Raw genomic sequence first — 21,796 nt, forward strand, 5'->3', positions numbered from 1 at the left:
ACCTGTTCAGGCAGGTGATGTGAAACCTCTGAGGCAATTGGAATTTTAACCTGCACCTTCCAGAACTGGAGGTAGAGATTCCGTCATTGCATCTCAAAAGCTCTTTAGTTATTTTTTTCAAAGAAGGGAGACAATAATTGTGTCAACTGAGCTTCAGTACATACACTGAGTACGGTGAATGCATGGTATTTGCAGAGAGACACGGAGAAACGATAAGTAGATCAAGGATGACATTGAATTAAAACAGTATGAGGTCACCCTCACAGACAGGACGTCTGTTCGTGCTGATAACAATAAAATGAGGACTTGCTCCATTATCAGGTGGCACAACTTCCTGTTTCTCTGTTGCCAGTTCGAAACCGCACATGTCACTTCTCAGCAGAAAATAAATGTGGGACCACTATCAGGTGGGAACATCTGGTCACAGGGTCAGTGCAGAGTCCTGCAGATCACATTGCAGTGATATTTTAAAATCATCTGTTAATTCTGTTTAAAGTTTCCATTTCAGGACAAGCTGGTGGGCTCCATGGAACTCAATCCATCAGGTCTGGCTGAGGATCCTGGGATTGTACTCATTGGAGTTCAGAAGGTTAATGGGAGATCTAATAGAAACTTACAAGATAATACATGGCTTGGAAAGGGTGGACGCTAAGAACTTGTTTCTGTTAGGCGAGGAGACCAGGACCCGTGGGCACAGCCTTAGAATTAGAGGGGGTGAATTCAGAACAGAAATGCAGAGACATTTCTTCAGCCAGAGAGTGGTGGGTCTGTGGAATTCATTGCCGTGGAGGCCAGGACGCTAAATGTCTTCAAGGCAGCGATTGATAAATTCTTGATGTCACAAGGAATTAAGGGCTACTGGGAGAATGCGGGTAAGCAGAGTTGAAATGCCCATCAGCCATGATTAAATGGCGGAGTGGACTCGATGGGCCGAATGGCCTTACTTCCACTCCTACATCTTATGGTCTTATGTTATGATTTATTAGATCATCCCTCATCATAGTTACGATTCATTCACCAATAATGTGACACCTGTACTTGAATTTAATCCCCCTCTCCCTCCCATCTGACAGTTGTATATCCAGGGATTTTCAGCTGCTCTGTTCCCATGCTTTAAGCCATGTTTTCAGTATGTAATAATATCCTTACTATTATGATTCATGTATCAGGACATTCAGTTCTTTTAAGACTGCCATGTTCTGCATTCCCTCTCCACTGAAGGAAAGATAAACTTTCAGTATCCTACATACCAAAGTTATCAATCTCTCATTTCGCACATTTCATCAATCTGCCATTTTTTGCCCACATATTTTATCTCACTATATCCATTCTCAGAATTTCCTTTCAGGTGCTCTCACTGAGGGACTGAATTCAAAAAGGTCGTCTGAACTCTTGTACATCAGCACACTGGGGAGTGGTCATACACCTGTTCTGCATGTGGGGAAGTGGTTCATTCATTGATCCAACCTATTGAGACATAAGTGAGTTCATAATGAGATGAAAACTTCAATGTTCTGATTGAGGAGAGTTTTAAAGGCAGGAATAACCTGCTGAGACACCAATGCACTCATACTGGAGATAAGCCATTCACCTGCTCTGTGTGTAGTAAGGGATTCACTCGGTCATCTGCCCTGGTGATACACTGGGGAAAGTCAAAATTAGAGTGGTGCTGGAAAAGCACAGCAGGTCAGGCAGCATCCGAGGAGCAGGAAAATCGACAGTTTGGGCAAAGCCCTTCATCAGGAGATGGCAGAGCCTTTGGCTTTGATCTTTATGTCATCATTGTCTACAGGAATAGTGCCAGAAGACTTGAGGATAGCAAATGATGTTCCTTTGTTCAAGAAGGGGAGTAGAGACAACCCAGGAAATTATAGACCTGTGAGCCTTACTTCGATTGTGGGAAAAGTATTGGAGAGGGTTATAAGAGATAAGATTTATAACCATCTAGAAAGGAATAAGTTGGTTAGGGATAGTCAGCACGGTTTTGTGACGGGCACCGTTGTGCCTCACAAACCTTATTGAGTATTTTGAGAAGGTGACCAATCAGATGGATGAGGGTAAACAGTTGATGTGGTGTATATTAATTTCAGTCAGGCATTTGATAAGGTTCCCCATGGTAAACTATTGCACAAAATATGGAGGCATGGGACTCAGAGTGATTTAGCAGTTTGGATCAGACATTGACTAGGTGAACGAAGACAGAGGATGGTGGTTGATGGGAAATATTCATCTTGATTCAGTTACTAATAGGGTACCGCAAGGATCTGTGTTGGGTCCACTGCTGTTTATCATTTTTACAAATAACCTGGATGAGGGCATACAAGGATGGGTTAGGAAATTTGCAGATGACACTAAGGTCAGTGGAGTTGTGGATAGTGATGAAAGATGTTGTAGGTTACAGAGAAACAGATAAGCTGCAGAGCTGGGCTGAGAGGTGGCAAATGGAGGTTAATGTGGAAAAGTGTGAGTTGATTCACTTTGGAAGGAGTAATAGGAGTGCAGAGTACTGGGCTAATAGTAAGATTCTTGATAGTGTAGACAGGCAGAGAGGTCTTGGAATCCACGTACATAGATCCTTGAATGTTGGCACTCAGATTGATAGGGTTATTAAGAAGGCATACAGTGTGTTAGCTTTTGTTGGTCGAGGGATTGCATTTTGTAAACATGAGATCATGCTGCAGCTGTACAAAACTCTGGAGTGGCCACATTTCATGTTTTGCATGCAGTTCTGGTCACCACATTATTGGAAGGATATGGAAGCATTGGAAAGGGTTTAGAGGAGATTTACTAGGATGTCACCTGGTATGGAGGGGAGGTCTTGCATGGAAAGGCTGAGGGACTTGAGGCTGTTTTCGTTAGAGCGAAGAAGGTTGAGAGGTGACTTAATTGAGACATGTAAGATAATTAGAGAGTTATATAGGTTGGACAGTGACAGCCTTTTTCCTCAGATGGCAATGGCTAGTACGAGGGGACATAGCTTTAAATCGAGGGGTGGTCAATTTTAGGACAGATGTCAGAGGTAGTTTTTTTTACTCAGAGTAGTAGGGACATGAAACGCACTGCCTGCAACAGTATTAGACTCGCCAACTTTAAGGGCATTTAAATGGTCATTGGATAGGCATATGGACGAGAATGGAATAGTGTGTAGGCTGGATCAGCTTCAGATTGGTTCCACAAGTCAGCGTAACATCGAGGACTGAAGGGCCTGTACTGTGCCGTAATGTACCATGTTCTAAACTGGAGTACTGCAAGAAATGACTTCCAGCCACTTTCTTCCATGGTTCAGAACTCCCAGATATGGAACAGAATATATTTTTATACTGTTTTAGTCATTAAAAAAGAATTGTTAAGGCTGGAGATGTGCTGTCAGTTTGGCGATTAGTGTAAAGATATGTCCTTTCCAGACTGGAAATGAACCAGCAGGTTCTGCTACATTGGTAAGACAAAACAGGTACAAAGCTTTCTATTGCTAATGTGTCATTTCTTAGCCTTCTACTTTTCTAAATAAAAGAACTTCAGGCTTTCCTAGTTGTTATATCTATTCATGTGATATTTATGGTTGAACTTTCATTTCCTTGTCCTTCTGAATTGTGACAGCAGCAGAAATGTTTCATGTCTGAGGGACTTCAGTTCAGGCAATTGTATTTACAACATCCTTCACCGTATGTCTGTTGGCTTGACACCTGAACCACAGCAATTAGATGTTAGTCTGTTTCATTGTTAAATGAAAATGTCAACCAGCAAGGTTTTATTGACTTTGCAGTCTTCACTGAAAAGGGAACAAATTTTCCTCTTGCATCTTTTAGATCATTTTGCTATTTTATCCCTGAAAAATTTAAACATGTACCCATGCAACTAAGTGAAGAAAACATGTATTTTTTTCAATAAAATGAGGAACTGAATGGCACTGACATATTGTGGAAAACACAAACATAACTGCTGAGAATGACAGAGACTTCAGCAATGCAAACCCTGGAAAGTAAGGATGTTGCCAACTTGGCTGTGAGTACACAGCTCCCAGAAGACATAATGAAACAGAATTATTGAATGAAACACCACCCCAGCACTCTGTGTACATAACTATACAGAAAAGTTTTAATATTTACAAACTACACTGAGTAATCCATCTTTGCGCAGGAGTAAGTGCATGTGAGATGTAACAAACTGGAAATTTATCCTTTACACTTCTGCACCAGATTTAGATTCCTCTGACTCTGTCGGTGGATCTGTGGAATGAATTGGTTGTGACTTCCTCAGCACCAAATTGGATTTGTTGGGGTGAATGAATTCATGTGGCTGCATCATTCCACAAAATTAAATATTTAAGATATAGATAGAGAGCAAGAGAAGAATCAGTGGCTGTAGGATTGAACACGGCAAGAGCCATCCCTTCAGTACTGTTCAGAATGGGAAAAAGTGAGAAGTTTTAAAATCTAAGGTAATTATCTTGTGATAGTGAAGTATTAGACCTCTTTAAGAAATGGGAATATTTAAGAAATAGGACAATTTAAGAAATGGTGGAGAAAACCATAATAATTCATTTATTTTCCAATTGAATTAGATTATTGGCATTACCCTGATAAATTAACCACCAAATGGCTGACACCCATTGTGTTAAGTTGAAACAGATGCAGTGTGTGTACACAGATCATAGAACATTACAACACAGCACAGGCCCTTCAGCCCTTGATGTTGTGCTGACCTGTCATACCCATTTGATGCCCATCTAACCTACACTATTCCATGTATGCTTGTCCAATGACGACTTAAATGTACTTAAAGTTGGTGAATCTACTACCTTTGCAGGCGAAGCATTCCATACCCTTACTACTCTCTGAGTAAAGAAACTACCTCTGACATCTGTCCTATATCTATCACCCCTCAGTTTAAAGCTATGCCCCCTCATGCTCGCTGTCACCATACCTGGAAAAAGGTTCTCCCTGTCCACCCTATCTAACCCTCTGATTATCTTATATGTCTCTATTAAGTCACCTCTCAATCTTCTTCTCTAACGAAAAAGCTTCAAGTCCCTCAGCCTTATCTCGTAAGACTTTCCCTCATGCCAGGCAACATCCTAATAAATCTCCTCTGCACCCTTCCAAGAGCTTCCACATCCTTCTTATAATGCAGTGACCAGAACTGTGCACAATACTCCAAGTGCGGCCGCACCAGAGTTTTGTAAGGTTGTAGCATAACCTCATGGTTCCGGAACTCGATCCCTCTATTAATAAAAGGTAAAACACTGTATGCCTTCTTAACAACCCTGTCAACCTGGGTGGCAACATTCAAGGATATATGTACCTGGACACCCGAGATCTCTCTGCTCATCTACACCACCAAGAATCTGACCATTAGCCTAGTACTTTGCATTCCAGTTACTCTGACCAAAGTGAATCACCTCACACTTGTCCGCATTAAACTCCATTTTCCACCTCTCAGCCCAGCTCTGCAGCTTATCTATGTCTCTCTGTAACCTACAACATCCTTTGTCATGATTTACAACTCCACCAACCTTAGTGTCATCTGAAATTTACTAACCCACCCTTTGATGCCCTCATCCAGGTCGTTTATAAAAATGACGAACAGTGGACCTATCACCGACCCTTACGGTACACCACTGGTAACTGGACTCCAGGATGGACATTTCCCATCAACCACAACCCTCTGTCTTCTTTCAGCAAGCCAATTACTGATCCAAACTGCTCTATCTCCCACAATCCCATTCCTCCGCATTTTGTACAATGGCCTACTGTGGGGAACCTTATCAAATGCCTTGCTGAAATCCATATACACCACATCAACCGGTTTACACTCATCTACCTGTTTGGTCACCTTCTCAAAGAACTCAATAAGGTTTGTGAGGAACGACCTACCCTTCAGAAAACCATGCTGACTATCCCTAATCAAATTATTCTTTTCTAGATGATTATAAATCCTATCTCTTATAACCTTTTCCAACACACTTTACCAACAACTGAAGTAAGGCTCACTGGTCTATAATTACCAGGATCGTCTCTACTCCCCTTCTTGAACAGGGGAACCACATTTGCTATCCTCCAGTCTTCTGGCACTATTCCTGTAGACAATGACAATTTAAAGATCAATGCCAAAGGCTCAGCAATCTCCCCCCTGGCTTCCCAGAGTATCCTAGAATAAATACCATCCGGCCCAGGAGACTTATCTATTTTCAAACTCTGCAGGATTTCTAATACCTCTTCCTTGTGAACCTCAATCATACCGAGTCTGTAGCCTGTATCTCAGTAATCTCCTCGACAACATTGTCATTTTCTAGAGTGATTACTGTCGAAAAATATTCATCTAGTGCTTCCCTTATCTCCTCTGGCTCTACACACAACTTCCCACTACTATCATTGATTGGCCCTAATCTTACTCTTGTCATTCTTTTATTCCTTAAATACCTATAGAAAGCCTTAGGGTTTACCCTGATCATATCCGCCAACAATTTCTCATGTTTCCTCCTGGCTCTTCTGAGTTCTCTCTTTAGATCTTTCCTGGCTACCTTCTAACCCTTAAGCACCCTAACTGAGCCTTCACATCTCATCGTAACATAAGCCTTCTTCTTCCTCTTGACCAGAGATTCCACTTCCTTCGTAAACCACGGCTCCCGCGCTCTACAGCTTCCTCCCTGCCTGACAGGTACATACATATCTAGGACACACAGTAGCTTTTCCTTGAATAAGCTCCACATTTCTAATGTGCCTGTCCTCTGCAGTTTCCTTCCCCATCCTATGCTTCCTAAATCTTACCTAATCGCATCGTAATTGCCTTTCCCCCAGATGTAACTTTTGCCCAATGGTGTACACTTATCCCTTTCTATCATTAAAGTAAACAAAACAGAATTGTGATTGTTATCACCAAAGCACTCACCTACTTCCAACACCTGGCCGGGTTCATTACCCAGTACCAAATCTAATGTGGTTTCGCCCCTTGTTGGCCTGTCTACATACTATGTCAGGAAGCCCTCCTGCACACACCGGACAAAAACTGACCCATCTATAGAACTTGTACTATAGTGTTCCTAGTCAATATTTGGTAAGATGAAGTCCCCCATGACAACTACTCTGTTTCTCTCACTCCTATCTAGAATCATCTTTGCTATCCTTTCCTCTACATCACTGGAACTATTTGGAGGCCTATAGAAAACTCCCAACAGGGTGACCTCTCCTTTCCTGTTTCTAACTTCAACCCATACTACCTCAGTTGACAAGTCCCCACACATCCTTTCTGCAAATGTAATACTGTCCTTGACCAACAATGCCACCCTCCCCCTTCTTTTACCACCTTCTCTGTTCTTACTGAAACATCTAAATCCTGGAACCTGCAACAACCATTCCTCTCCCTGCTCTAACCATGTCTCCAAAGTGTCTATAACATCAAAGTCTCAGGTACCAAACCATGCTGCAAGTCCACCCACCTTATTCCGGATGCTCCTGGTGTTGAAGTTGACACACTTCAAACCAACTTCTTGCTTGCCGGTGCCATCTTGCGTCCCTGAAACTTGATTTTGGACCTCCCTACTCTCAACCTTTTCTATACTCGGACTACACTTTTGGTTCCCATCCCCCTGCTGGATTAGTTTAAACCCACTCCAATAGCCTTAGCGAATATCCCCCCCAGGATATTGGTACCCCTCTGGTTCAGATGAAGACCATCCTGCTTGTAGAGATCCCACCTACACCAGAAAGAGCCCCAATTATCCAAGAATCCAAAACCCTCCCTCTTGCACCATCCCTGTAGCCACATGTTCAACTCCTCTCTCTCCCTATTCCTTGCCTCACTAGCACGTGGCACGGACAACAAACCAGAGACAACAACTCTGTTCGTCCTAGCTCAAAGCTTCCATCCTAGCTCCCTGAATTTCTGCCTTAAATCCCCATCTGTCTTCCAACCTATGTCATTGGTGCCCATTTGGACCATGACTTGAGGCTGCTCCCCCTCCCCCTCCCCCTTAAGGATTCCAAAAACACGATCAGAGACATCACGAACCCTGGCACCTGGGAGGCAACACACCAACCATGAGTCTCTCTCGTCCCCACGGAACCTCCTATCTGTCCCCCTAACTATGGAGTTCCCAATGACTACTACTCTGCTCCTCTTCCCCTTTCCATTCTGAGCAGTAGGGACAGACTCTGTGCCAGAGCCATGTACCCCACTGCTTTCCCCTGGTAAGTCATTCTCCCCCAACAGTATCCAAAACGGTATACTTATTGTTGAGGGGAATGGCCACAGGGGATCCCTGCACTGCCTGCTGGTTCCCTTTCCAAATGTTCTTTCTGTCTGCAAATAACAGGACCTTGTCTGTGAACACACATGGCTTCCAGTGCATGGAAACGCACCACACTGTCAGCTGGACTGACAACTCCAACTGAGTTGTCAGTATAATTCTTAGCAATTGGCAATTGTAATTAGTAACTATGGAATACTTTGACCATGTTGCCCAATTGCAGAATTGGATTTAATGCTGGACACAGTGTTATGGACTTTGCAAGCATGGTTGAATACAGTCAGTACTTCATTGTTGCAAACAATTAAGCAGAATGCTGTTTTGATACGATCAGGATTATGGCCTACATGCTGGCATCAAACGGATATGAAAATAATATTCCACATTAATATTCCACATTGCAGTTTGAATCAGCTGGCTTCAGCTGATGGTCAAACACTTGAGATACTTTACCATACCAGCATAAACTGAGGTAGACAGGGCCTTTCGGGGTGAAATGTGACAGCCTTTGTCTTGTAATGAGTTTGCATGATATACGATAAGAGATCAGACAGTATTGTCATGGGAGTCTCATTGGGTTCTAGAAAAAAACATGTCGTTAATGGAATGATACCTCACCATTCTGCTTTTTACACAGAAAACATATTTGGAATGAACTGCCGCTGGGAATGAAGGTGCAGATAACCATTACAACATTTAAAAGATATATGGATAATTAAAATACAGATAGGTTAGGTATCATTCCATTGTTGACACATTTCTCCTGAAACCTATTAAGGATGTTTGTAGGGATCCCATGATATTACTGTCTGATCTTTTGCTATACATTGTGTAAACTCTTGACAAGTCAAAGACGACCACATTTCACACTGAGAGTGCATCCACCACTACCTTAGGCAATTCGTTCCACACAGCAGCCACTCTCTGTGTAAAAAATATTGCCTCACATGTCCTTTTCAAATCTTTCTCCTCTCACCTTAAAAACATGCCCAACTGGTCTTAAACTACCCTATCTTCGGGAAAAGATCTTTATATTGTTGGAGATGGGAAAGGAGGAGACTGGAAGAGGGAAATCCCTTCAAAAAGGAGCAACCTTGTGTTAGAGATAGTAAGACGATTCAAACTATTGCATGTTTAACATATCTGAATTATTTGACTTTTATTCAGATTATTAATTACTCTAGCTAGGTTGGAGTTTATCCAACATTATCAGAAACAGATGTCAATGAACACAGTTCATCCCCAAATGTGCTTTCCAGTAAAATCCTGTCACTACAGTGACTTGTGAACCAACCTACACATCCCTGAACACTATGAGTAATTTAGCATGGTGAATTCACCTAACCTGCATGTTTTTGCATTGTGGGAGGAAACCCGCACAGACACGGGGAGAATGTGCTAACTCCACACAGACAGTCACCCGAGTTTGGAATAGAACCCAGCTCCCTGGTGTTGTGAGGCCACAGTGCTAACAACTGAGCCACCATGCCGCCTTATTGCACATGTGAGTGGATCTCTTCTCACTCTTGGAACAAGTGAATGGCCTCTCCCCAGTGTGAACACGTTGGTGCGTGATGATGTGAGATGACTGAGTTAATACCTTGCCACACTCAAAGCAGCTGAACAGCCTCTCCCTGGTGTGAACTCACTGGTGTACAGTGAGTTAAGATGATTGCCTGAACTTGGTTCCACAGTGAGAGTATCTGATCGGCCTCATGTGAGCGAGAACATGTTGATGACGTGTCAATTCCCCAGAACTTTTATGGCATTTCCCACCCTCTGGGTATTGAAAAGTTCACTCCCCCATGTGAATTCGCTGGTGTACAGTGAATTGAGATGATCGCGTGAACCCACTCCCACAGTAAGAACACCCAAATAGTCTCTCCTCAGTCTGAACACAGTCGGACATCAGATCTGGAGAACATTTATAGCATTTTCCACAGTCTGGGCATTTGAAAGGTCTTTTGTCGTGTGAACCTGCTGGTGTACAGTGAGTTGAGATGATCATTTGAACCTAGTCTCACAGTGAGAGAACCTGAATGGTCTCTCTTCATAGTGAACACATTGATGAGACATCAGTTGTCAGAAGTTTTATAACTCTTCCCGCTGTCTGGGTATTTAAAAGATCTCTCCTCAATGTGAATTTGCTGGTGTGTCAGCAGGTTGGATGACTGAGTGAACCCCTTCCCACATTTTGGGCAAGTGAATGGCCTCTCCCCGCTGTGACTACAGTGATGAGTTTCCAGTTCCGACGGGTAATTGAATCCCTGGTCACACTCGCCACATTCCCAAGGCTTTTTCTCAGGTACCTTTTGGTACCTTTTGCTGCCATGGTCGAAAGCTGATGATATTCAGGTCCTGGCAAACTGAATAACCCTATCAGATACAGGTGTGATGTTTGGTTTGAGTTCAGCTGACTGAAACCTTTTTTCTTATACCACGTGAAATTGAACTTGCAAAGAAAATGGGGTGTGAGAAAAACAAAGGCAGGTTGTGAAATCCAGCCAATAACCTGGTCATTTGTACAACAGGCCCTCAGAAAATGTAATTGTGAAAGCTGTCGGATTGTGTCGAAACTCAACTTGTTCAAAAATGCCCTCGGGAAAGAAAATCTTCCACCTGACTGGGCCAACACTAGACTCTGGTCTCAGTGGGAGCAGAACGAGATGGGAATAGCAGGGGACATTTTCCTCCATTTAAACAGGAGAAAGATGAAGCTGTTGTCTTCAGTGGCCACTGCAATCTCCAGAATTTATCCATCAATGATGGCCTCAGGTGTATATGCATACAAAAAACACCTGTCAAATCTCCAGCATCTGCAGTACACTGCCCTTTCAATTTTATTGATATGTTCAATAACCGGAGCTTTCCATTGGGAAATGATGGACTCCACTCTCAGCTAACGGGCGGACTGGTATTTTCTTTACTGGGGTTTGCCATTTCCACAAGCTGTTTTGGGGAGTTTCCGCATTCCCCTGCTGGATCAATTGCTCTCTCTGCCAAGCCTCATTCTCCCAAAGTGTGCTTCTGTCCCTCATCAGGACTCTCTCCACACACTGATCCCACTGTGACTTCATGGTTAGATATCAGTCCTGAAAACAGGTCAGTGCAGATTTACCACAAAGTCAGTTCTGGAATGTATTTGGATTAGATTACATTACAGTGTTGCCCTTCAGCCCAACAAGTCCACACCGACCTGCCGAAGAGCAACCCACCCATACCCCTACATTTACCCCTTAACTAACACTACGGGCAATTTAGCATGGCCAATTCACCTGACCTGCACATCTTTGGACTGTGGGAGGAAACCCACGCAGATACGGGGAGAACGTGCAAACTCCACACAGTCAGTCGCCTGAGGCTGGAATTGAACCCGGGTCTCTGGCGCTGTGAGGCAGCAGTGCTAACCACTGTGCCACCATGCCGTCCACTTTAAAAGAACCTGAGGGGTCACCTTTTCTTTTAGATTAGATTTCTTACAGTGTGGAAACAGGCCCTTCGGCCCAACAAGTCCACACCAACCCACCGAAGCGCAACCCACCCATACCCTTACATGTACCCCTTTTTACCTAACACTACGGGCAATTTTGCATGGCCATTTCACCTTCTGTAAAATTGGACATTTCACCTTCTGTAAAATTGAGATACAAAGCTGCTGCCCAGGCTTACATTGAAGCAAGTCCCATTCCTCCATGGCTCCTAACACTGGCTGATTTGCATTGGCTCCTCATCAAGCACTGCTGTTATTTTAAAATCCTTACTGATGAACACAAATCATTCCATCTCTCGCCCCTCCCTACCACAGTAATCGTCTTGATGGTCACAGATGTCTGGATTACACTCCTCAAATTCTGATTCCATCTACATTTCAATCAGATTGCCCCACTTCCAGTTCCTGAGACCTTACTCTCTCCATACACTTCTCTCCGTCTGTCCCTCACTTGCCTCCTTCAACCGCCTGATGAAGCAGCAGTGCTCCGAAAGCTAGTGCTTCCAATTAAACCTGTTGGACTATAACCTGGTGTTGTGTGATTTTTAACTTTCTACATCACAGTCCAACACTGGCATCTCCAAATCATGACTCCTTCAAGGCATTTTTATTTTTAAAAATCTATTTGTCTAAATGTTTGGTCATTTGACCTATTTTATGGCTGACATTTGTACTTTCTTATTTAATGCTCCTGAGAAGCATCTTGAGACTTGACATTGTATCGAAGCGGTGATCTAAGTTGAGATTGTACAATATAACTGGAAAGGGACAAACATACCTTGTGTGTTTGAAATCTGCAACATTTCCTCACAACATTTCAATATGAGGCTGCACAACTAATGCGAATAAAAGTTGAAGTAGTCAGAGACTGAGTGTCCATTCAGAGCCCTGCGCCAAAGTGACAAACACAAGGAAACAGAAAATCCTGAAAGCACACACTGAGGACTAATACGCATCCATCTCAGCAATCAGTACACTCAGCCATTGGGGATCCACAGGTTAGAGAATTCCAAAGACTCATAACCATTTGAGTGACAATTATGCCCTCATTTAGGCATTTGGGGAGGCAACGGCTGAGTGGTATTGTCACTGGACTGCTTATCCAGAGAACCAAGTAGTATTCTGGAGGTTCAAATTTGCCATGGCACATGATGCAGTTTGAATTCAATATGAAAACAAAGTCCGGAATTAGGAGTTAACTGTTAACCATAAAACCATTGTCCATTGTCAGGGAAAAGCACATCTAGTTTACTCATGTCCTTTTTGGAAAGGGAACAGCCTTCCTTACCTGGTTTGGTCAACACGTGACTCCAGACACACAACAATATGGTTGACTTTTAACTGCTCCCTGCGATATTAGGGGTGGGCAATAAATGTTGCCTTAACCAGCAATGTCCTGATCCCGTGAATGAATAAATAAAACATTTAATGCTAACTGGCTGACATGTGATGAAGAGTATTGAGGCCATTTCTTGACACACCCATGTCGCAACAACACTGTCAAACAATTTCTGAATTTCAGACTGTTCAATGAGATTATCCCTCATTATTCAAAACTGGAGAGAAAAGAGGCTCATCCTCCTTCAGCTCCATGTCAACCACCTCATCTCATGGACAAATCCAGTGAATGTGTTAGCAGAGAGAGCGGGAGCAAAGGGAAGAACCTCACAACAAAGATAGAGGCTGTTTGACCTGGTGAGCTGATTTGAAACGGCTGGTGTGGTCCATTGGTCAGGAATGAGATAGTGCCAGCAAAAACAGCAGGGATTAAAATCTATCCCATGTCTGCCCATATTTTCTCTCTCACACTGTCTCCACCATCAGTGTTTAGCAGTAGAGTCAGCCTTGGAGTTTTGACAGCATGGCAGTGGCCCTTCAGCCCATCATGCGCACCAATGTCATAAAACATCTATTTAATGGCATTTTCCAGCAGTGGGAAGAGTGTTGCAAACCAGGCATTGTAGAAGTGAACAGATTTTGTGGAAGGCAGAGAAGGGTGGGAATGGTAAAGCCACCTAAACTGCACATTTTTGGACTGTGGGAGGAAACCGGAATACCCACACAGACATGGGGAGAACGTGCAAACTCCACACAGACAGCTGCCTGAGACTGGAATTGAATCTGGGTCCCTGGCGCTGTGAGGCATCAGAGCTAACCACTGAGCCACCGTGTGATCTATATGTGGTAGAAACTTTAATTGATTGTTCAACCTGGAGAGATACAAGGTCACCTGTAACTTGCAGAAATTATGCCTATTGTGTGGGGATTGTGGTAAAGGATTTAATTATCCATCACTGTCAGAAATCTATCAACACAGCCACACAGGAGACTAAACCATGCAAATGTGAGGACTGCGATGAAGAAATCAATTGCATATCTGAACTGGAAATCCATCAATACAGTTACACTCAGGAGAAACAATTCACCTCAGGGTGAATCCAGCTCAGGGGTTCACCCAGTTCAGAGGTTCACAAAGTCACTTGGCCTTGCTATACATCGGTCAATTCACACTGGGGAGAGGCCACTCATGTGCTCCAAATGTGGGAAGAGATTTAGCAGTTCAACCACCGTGCTGAGACATCAGCGACATCACACAAGAGATAGACCATTCACCTGCACTTTGTGTGGAGAAGTTAAAAATCTTATAACACCAGGTTTTAGTCCAACAGGTTTATTTGGAAATAGAAGCTTTAGGAAACATCTCCAGGACATCCGCACCAATCAACCGCACCACCCCGTGGCCGAACATTTCAACTCCCCCTCCCCCTCTGCTGAGGACATGCAGGTCCTGGGCCTCCTCCCCGCCACTCCCTCACCACCCAACATCTGGAGGAAGAACGCCTCATCTTTCACCTCGGAACACTTCAACCCCAGAGCATCAATATGGACTTCACCAGTTTCCTCATTTCCCCTTCCCCCACCTTACCCCAGTTCCAAATTTCCAGCTCAGCACCATCCTCATGACCTGACCGACCTGCCAATCTTCCTTCCCACCTATCCACTCCACCTTCCTCTCCGACCTACCGTCATCCTCACCTCCATCCACCTATTGTACTCTTAGCTAACTTCACCCCAGCCCCCACCACCCGATTTATCTCTCCACCCCGGAAGCTCCCTGCCTCATTCCTGACGAAGGACCTTTGCCCAAAACGTCGATTTTCCTGCTCCTCGGATGCTGCCTGATCTGCTGACCTTTTCTAGGACCACTCTGATCTAGACTCTGATCTCCAGCATCTGCAGTCCTCACTTTCGCCGAGTTGATTTAAAACTAGATTGTTATTAAGTCTTTCATCATTTAGAATGGGTTGCAAGTTTCAATTCATTAATATGTAAACATTAATATGATCTTTCAAGTCACATTCCTGAGACTACTTTAGCGTTTATTTTTAAAAAGTGATATTTAGCTCAGACAATGCATTAAAGTTGTGAAGTTAGAGTCTGTCTGTATGCCAATCTTGAGTCAGACTGGTTCTATTTCCAAAGTAGGAATTTATAAATGTCACATGGATTGACTGCCTAAAAGATTGTGTGCTTTTTGAACAAAATAGAACGTATCTGCAAACAGAATTCTGCAAATGCAAATTCACCCCTTAAACTTATACGCGTGTGCGCACACACGAGGGAAATAGTGAAAGTGTGTGACTATGTGTATGTGTGTGTGCTTGATAGAATTTGTGCATGAGTGTGATGGAGTATATGCCTGAGAGAGGATGCGCGCGTGGGTGTAAGTGCGGACTGTGTGTGGATGGGAGACAGTCTGTCTGATTGTGTGAGAATGTAAGACTGTGTCCGTGTGTGTGTGTGTGTGTGAGTGTGCAGTGTAGTGGGGCGACCTATTGTGTGACATTAACCCAAGGTCCTGGTTGAGGCCATCCTCATGGGTACCGAACTTGGCTATCAGCCTCGGCTTGGCCACTCTGCATTGCTGTGTATCCCAAAGTCCACCTTGGAGGACTTTGTGTGGAAAAGTATTCACTCAGTTTTCCATCCTCACTGCAGACAAAGTATTTACATTGGACAGAAACCTGTGTGGGAATGGATTTACTCAGTAATTTAATCAGCTAACATATCAGGAAGGTCATAAATGTCTGCAGGGCTTCAATTCTGTTGTTATTAACATCCAGGAATACCAGCCTGACAATATTTGCATTATTTGTACTGAAGTTAAAAATGCCTGCGCTTGGCTAGTGTTTACTACTATGGAAATGTTTCAGGCAATTTTTTAAAGAACCTTTTTAAAAATTGAACCTGCAACAAAGAATAGTTAGAGATCCACTCTGCAGAAATGAGATCTCTCATGGAAGCCAAAGTCAATACCAAACTGAAACAGCATAAACCCAACAGCTAAAACACTGCATAATCTGGAAGTGGCCAAGAAAATTGTGCAGAAGAAAGAGAGTTACTGTGCAAAGAATCACTTGATAAGGTTCTATCAAGTAACCCAAATGGTGACAATGAAGATCTATATGCTATGCATGATGGGATCAAGAGTGTCCTTGCTCCAACCATCACCAAAGTTACTTGTCTGAAATCCCAGTTGCAGCGCAGCAAAGATGTCTCACTGGATTAAACAAGACTAGGAGCTGTACCTCTGTGAAATGGGGGTTTCCCCAGTCTCCATTTGATGCTCTCCCACAGACACCTGTCATGGGTTGAATTGGACAAGTGAAGGCAGACTTAAGGATAATAATGGCATTGATCTCTTTGCAAGAAGAGAGGCACCAGCAAGGGTTGAATTCCAGTGGAACTAATCAAGTACAGAAAGTTCCATCTACTGTCACAATCCTCATGACCTCCTCTTCTCTATTGGAAGGACAGAACCATTCCACAGGAAACACATGATGCAAACATCATCTCAATTTACATAAAGGTTTACAGAGAGATTTGTGAAATTTCGAGTCATGCAGGGTTGGTCCTGGAATGAACAATTTTATAATTTAGCGATCGTGGAGAAGTGGAGAGCGATGGTACTGAGTTGCAGCTGGGTGTTGTCTGCGATAGCGTGTTACCTGGTGACAGCACATATGTCAGAAATATCAGAGTTCAAGGACTTTAGAGAGGAGAGGGAAACCCGAGACACAGCATGAGCTTGCTGAGGACAGTCAAGGTTTCTTTAAATAAGATTTGGAGATTTAAAGGCATGATGGACAGAATGAGTGGAGAGAACGAACTGTTAAAAATATCAGCAAACATGGGGAGGTTGGACGGTCTGCTCTGCGTGTTACTGGGAATTGGGTCAGTGGAGCAGGAGGTGGCTGTAGCCCACAAAACGAGCTCTGACAGGGGATGAAGGGATAAAGAGTAATTGGAGAAAGATGGGAGTTCTGACCTGAGGGGGAAACTTTAGGCAGTGGGGAATCTGTGAACTATTGGAAGGGAGGGAAGCAGCAGTAGTAGTTGATTGGATTGTCTCAATCCAAAGAAGCTCCATGAGCTCCTCCAACTTGTTGGAGGTGACAGGGGAGAGTGAGAGCCCCTCAAAATGAAACTTTGACAGACTAATACAGAGCTGATTTGTTTATTTGACTTTTATTCAACATATTAACATCAATGAGCATAACGAACAAGGTTGTTTCCAGGAAGTAGCTAACAGCAACATGCTGTCACTTGTGAACTCGCCGGTGTCTCAGCAGGTTGGAAGAGTGAGTGAAACCCTTCCCACACTCCATGCAGGAGAATGGCCTCTCCCCAGTGTGACTGCGTTGGTGTACAATGAGGTCCGATGATCGCTTGAACCCAGCCCCACAGTGAGAGCACCTGAACGGTCTCTCCTCAGTGTGGACACGCTGATGGCGCATCAACTCCCCAGAACTTTTAAAGCACTTTCCACAGTCAGGACATGCAAAAGCTCTCTCCTCAGTGTGAACATGTTGGTGGTGGATCAATACCCTGGAACTTTTAAAGCACTTCCCACAGTCTGAACACTGAAAAGGTCTCTTGTCAGTGTGAACTAGCTGGTGGGTGAGAAGGTGGGATGACTGAGTGAACCCCTTCCCACAATTGCTACAGGTGAACGGTCTCTCCCCAGTGTGGATGCGCTGGTGTTTAGTGAGTTGAGACGATTGCCTGAACCCAGTCCCACAGTGAGAACACCTGAACGGTCTCTTGTCAGTGTGAACATGTTGATGGGATGTGAGATTGCTGGAACGTTTAAAACACATCCCACAGTCTGAGCATTTAAATGGTCTCTCATCAGTGTGAACATGTAGATGGGACATCAATTCTCCTGAACTTTTATAGCATTTCTCACATTCTGGGCATTTAAATGGTCTCTCCTCGGTGTGAACACGTTGATGCGACATCAATTTCCCAGAACTTTGAAAGCACTTGCCACAGTCTGAACACTTAAAAGGTCTCTCATCAGTGTGAACACGTAGATGGGACATCAGACTGCTGCGACTTTTATAGCACTTCTCACAGTCTGGACATTTAAAAGGTCTGTCCTCAGTGTGAACTCGCTGGTGTCTCAGCAGACTGGCTGAGTGAGTGAATCCCTTCCCACACTCAAAGCAGGTTAATGGTCTCTCCTTAGTGTGAACCCACTGATGTCTCAGAAGGTGGGCTGACCGAGTGAATCCCACCCCACACTCTGAGCAGATGAACACTTTCACGCCAGTGTAACTGCATTTGTGGTTAGTGAGGCCAGCTGATTGACTGAAGCCTTGTTCACACACACAACAAGTGTAAAGTTTCTCCCCACCGTGAATGGGGCTTGTCCATTCCATGTTTAAAATCCGATGAACTTCTGACTTTGAAAACATGGAGCCTCTGAGATCCTGATGTGATGCTTGGTTGAAAATCCTCCCTTTCCAATGTCCTGTGAAGTTTATTGAAAACAGAACAGTGTGAAAGAGAGACAACGGACAAAATCACAAAGGGACGTTATGAAATAGAGCTGAGTGTTGTCTGGTAATTTCTGGGGCAGACACTAGGAAAACGTGAGCATGAAAGCTACCAACTTGGTAAATAAACCAAAAATGCCAGCTGGTCTGGACTACACAAGACTTCGACTTTGATGGGATGGAGGAGAGAAAGATCAAGAGAGTGAGGGAAGAGCAAAAGAGATAGAGCGAGAAAGAGAAAGAGTGCATGGTGGGGGAGATCACAGAGAAAGTAGTGGGGGAGGGAACAGAAAGAGTATCAGAAATGAGAGAAAGTGCAGTCAGGGAGAGAGGCCAGAATGTGAGAAGGGCAGCCACAACGTGAAGGGTGTGAGAGCCTGACAGGGGAATGAGAGTGTGAGCATGAGGAGAGATGGGGGAAAGAGGATAAAAGGGGATCCGAGAGAATGAGACGGTGATCAGAACATTACAGGGTTGAGGACGAGTCAGGAGGCTTGACCTTTCACAGTCTCCTGGTCACTGGGAATCTGTAGCCCCCACTGTCTGTACTGGTTCTTTACAAAGTCTATCTAATTATTTTCACAGACTACTGCCAAAATAAGGTCTATCTACTCTAATAAGGCAAGAGGTGAATGGAAAGGTTTTCCATTTGGTTACTTCTCAGACCAACTCACCCAGTGATTAATCAATAACGCCATGTACTCAACATATATTAAGTATTCATTGGCTAGTTAAGTACACAGTACCTCATGGTTAATTCAATAAATCTCCACTTTCCATATCCTACCATGGCAGTATTAAGGTGGGGCCAAGTTAACACAAAAATAATGCAATAGCAAATGTTATACAACATTTGCACATCTCCAAACACAAATGCCAGTCAGATCATTGACACTTCTCTATATTCCAGAGAAACAGCAGTGACAAAAGCCATCATGAAGGGAGCTGATGATCTGGTAAAAGACCACTACCTTGCTTGCTACCTACATCACAACACTAAGCAAAAACTGAAAAAAAAACTGAAGATGCTGGAACTCAGGAACAAAAGCAAAAAGTTACTGGAGAAGCTCAGCAGGACTGGCAGCATCTAGGGGAGAGAAATCAGAGCTAACATTTTGGGTCTAGTGACATTTTCTCAGAATCATTGTTTCTGTTTTTGTTTCCTTACCGATTTCTCCACCCACAAAACGCTGTACAATCACGGCTCAAGACAATTTGGCTAAGTCGGATTGTTGTGCCCATTGGAATACCATACCCCATCGTGACTAATTAGACTCATGACCAGTTTCTTCCAACCTCCCACAAAGCTCAGCATCCACCCTGCCATAGGCGTGGAAAAGGTTTGCCCAAATCAGTATACTAGACGGAACCATCAACTGCTTCATTGGACGTGAAGCAACATCAAAACCATTGTTAAAAGGAGCAAAGCTGTCAGATCAAACAGCAAGTCCACAGGATAAAATTAAAGTAAAAGCAACAGCAGCTCAAGGTAACCGCTCACTGCCACTTTTTTGAGGTCATTTGGGGATGGGCAATAAATCCACTGAATCAATTTTTTTAAAAAGCTGCAGTTTTTTTTCCCCTGAAAACATTTTAGAAACCCCTGTCTTTCACACTTGTATTATTCCTGTAGTGTTTTGTTCCCAAATGTGTTGCTTCCCATCCCCCATCACATGAAAATGAACAAATCCCTACAATAGGGTGACAGGCCCTTCAGCCCAACGAGTCCACCCTGACCCATATCCTATAGACTGCATTTACCCCTGACACGATGGGCAACTTGGCTTGGCCAATTCACCTGACCTGCACAACTTTGTTAGAGGAAACCCACGCAGACACAGGGAGAATGTGGAAACTCCACGCAGACCGTCGCCCGAGTTTGGGGAACTGAACCCCGGGTTCTTGGTGCTGCGAGGCATGAGTGCTAACCCCTCCCCTGCAGTGAACGTCCCGTATCTCGGCACATAGGAGTGTTGCGCAGGCGCAGTAACCACCTGGAGTTTAGCGCATGCGCAGTGACGGTGCAAACAACTGCCAGAAACGCTGCTGTTTCTGGTCTGCGCACAGTGAGGCTGCGAGACGGCGGAGGGAGCGCCGGGCGGGGCGGGCAGGGCATATTATTTGCAAACGCTCACTGAGTACCTCAAACTCCGATTAGCAACCCGAAAGCCCAGAATTCACGCCCCTGGGGCCTTCACCCGGGATCACAGCTGGGGCAGCAGACGCCATCTTGGATGCGGAGGGAGCTCGGCGCATGCGCAGTCGGTTTCGTGACGCACGGTGGGCGGAATTTCAGAGGGTTCGGCCCCACCGGGTCCTAGCGCGCGTCCATTCAGCTCAGAACAATTAGCATCTTTCAGCCGCTCCCAGATGATGGTGCTGAATGGCGGGAGAGGCAGGGGGGTATTGCCCGGGTTACTTGAAAGGGCGGATCCTCAACCTTCAGTGACACTGTAGCTTCACACTGCTAACCTTTCATTGTGCGAGTTTCTCGGGAAGGGGAGTCATCAGGAGGAGGAGGGGGCTGGGTATTTCAAATCTACTTGGAATTGCTTGTGCTTGTGCTGTGATTTGTGGGGCTTAGGTGAATGCGAAAGCAAACAGAAGTTGCTGGAAAAGCTCAGCAGGTCTGGCAGCATTTGTGCAGAGAGGCCAGAGTTAACGATTCGGGTCCGGTGACCCTTCCTCAACTGAGGAAGGGTCGCCAGAGCCGAAACATGAACTCTGATTTCTCTGCACAGATGCTGCCAGACCAACTGAGCTTTACCAACAACTTCGTATTTTTTTGTTTCTGATTTACAGCTTCCACAGTTCTTTCAGGTTTTTATTTCGATGAACAGGACCTCTTTGTGAGTTGTGGGAGTGGGTGTTTAAATGGCTGAAAACAAGGAATAGGTGCTGGAATATGCTTTTTTGTCCATCGAGCCTGCTTCGTGAGACATTAAGATCGATATAACTGTGGATTCTCCCATGATGTTCCCTGTGCCTAGGCAGTCCTGGCAGGGGAGAACACAATATCACTGGTACATTGGTGCCAACCACAACTGCTGGGTATCTTAGCGTACAGAGTGTTCCGTTAATACAGGGGGCTACATTCTGATTTAATGGAAAGGTTCCCTTAGCTTCCCTTGTCAACTTGGTTGCTGAATTTGGCTTCTTTTAGTTTGCCCGAATCGCTTGTTTTGGGAAACAAGAGATGAATGAAACTGGAAACTAGAA

At 44.3% G+C, this 21,796-nt stretch overlaps 1 protein-coding gene across 3 annotated transcripts; it reads right to left on the reverse strand.

Annotated features, from left to right (window-relative positions):
• Nucleotides 1–17,239: 17,239 nt before the first annotated feature.
• LOC140460199 (uncharacterized) lies at nucleotides 17,240–21,278 on the reverse strand. Of its 3 annotated transcripts, none has more exons than XM_072554602.1 (2): nucleotides 20,720–21,278; nucleotides 17,240–18,552 (listed from the first exon to the last, which is right to left on the reverse strand). In XM_072554602.1, exon 2 carries the CDS (start codon nucleotides 18,494–18,496, stop codon nucleotides 17,339–17,341), a length of 1,158 nt encoding a protein of 385 aa, XP_072410703.1. In that variant the 5' UTR covers nucleotides 18,497–18,552; nucleotides 20,720–21,278; the 3' UTR covers nucleotides 17,240–17,338. The 3 variants fall into 3 exon arrangements, with proteins under 3 accessions (XP_072410703.1, XP_072410705.1, XP_072410704.1); XM_072554604.1 differs by lacking the exon at nucleotides 20,720–21,278 and adding an exon at nucleotides 20,381–20,669; XM_072554603.1 differs by lacking the exon at nucleotides 20,720–21,278 and adding an exon at nucleotides 19,746–20,370.
• Nucleotides 21,279–21,796: the final 518 nt, after the last annotated feature.

Source organism: Chiloscyllium punctatum, chromosome 36 (genome assembly GCF_047496795.1).
Source record: "Chiloscyllium punctatum isolate Juve2018m chromosome 36, sChiPun1.3, whole genome shotgun sequence".
Taxonomy (NCBI): Eukaryota; Metazoa; Chordata; class Chondrichthyes; order Orectolobiformes; family Hemiscylliidae; genus Chiloscyllium; species Chiloscyllium punctatum.

What these genes read in the sequence shown, in the direction of transcription:
- LOC140460199 (XM_072554602.1), bottom strand. Translation starts at nt 18,496, where the DNA reads ATGTTTTCAAAGTCAGAAGTTCATCGGATTTTAAACATGGAATGGACA.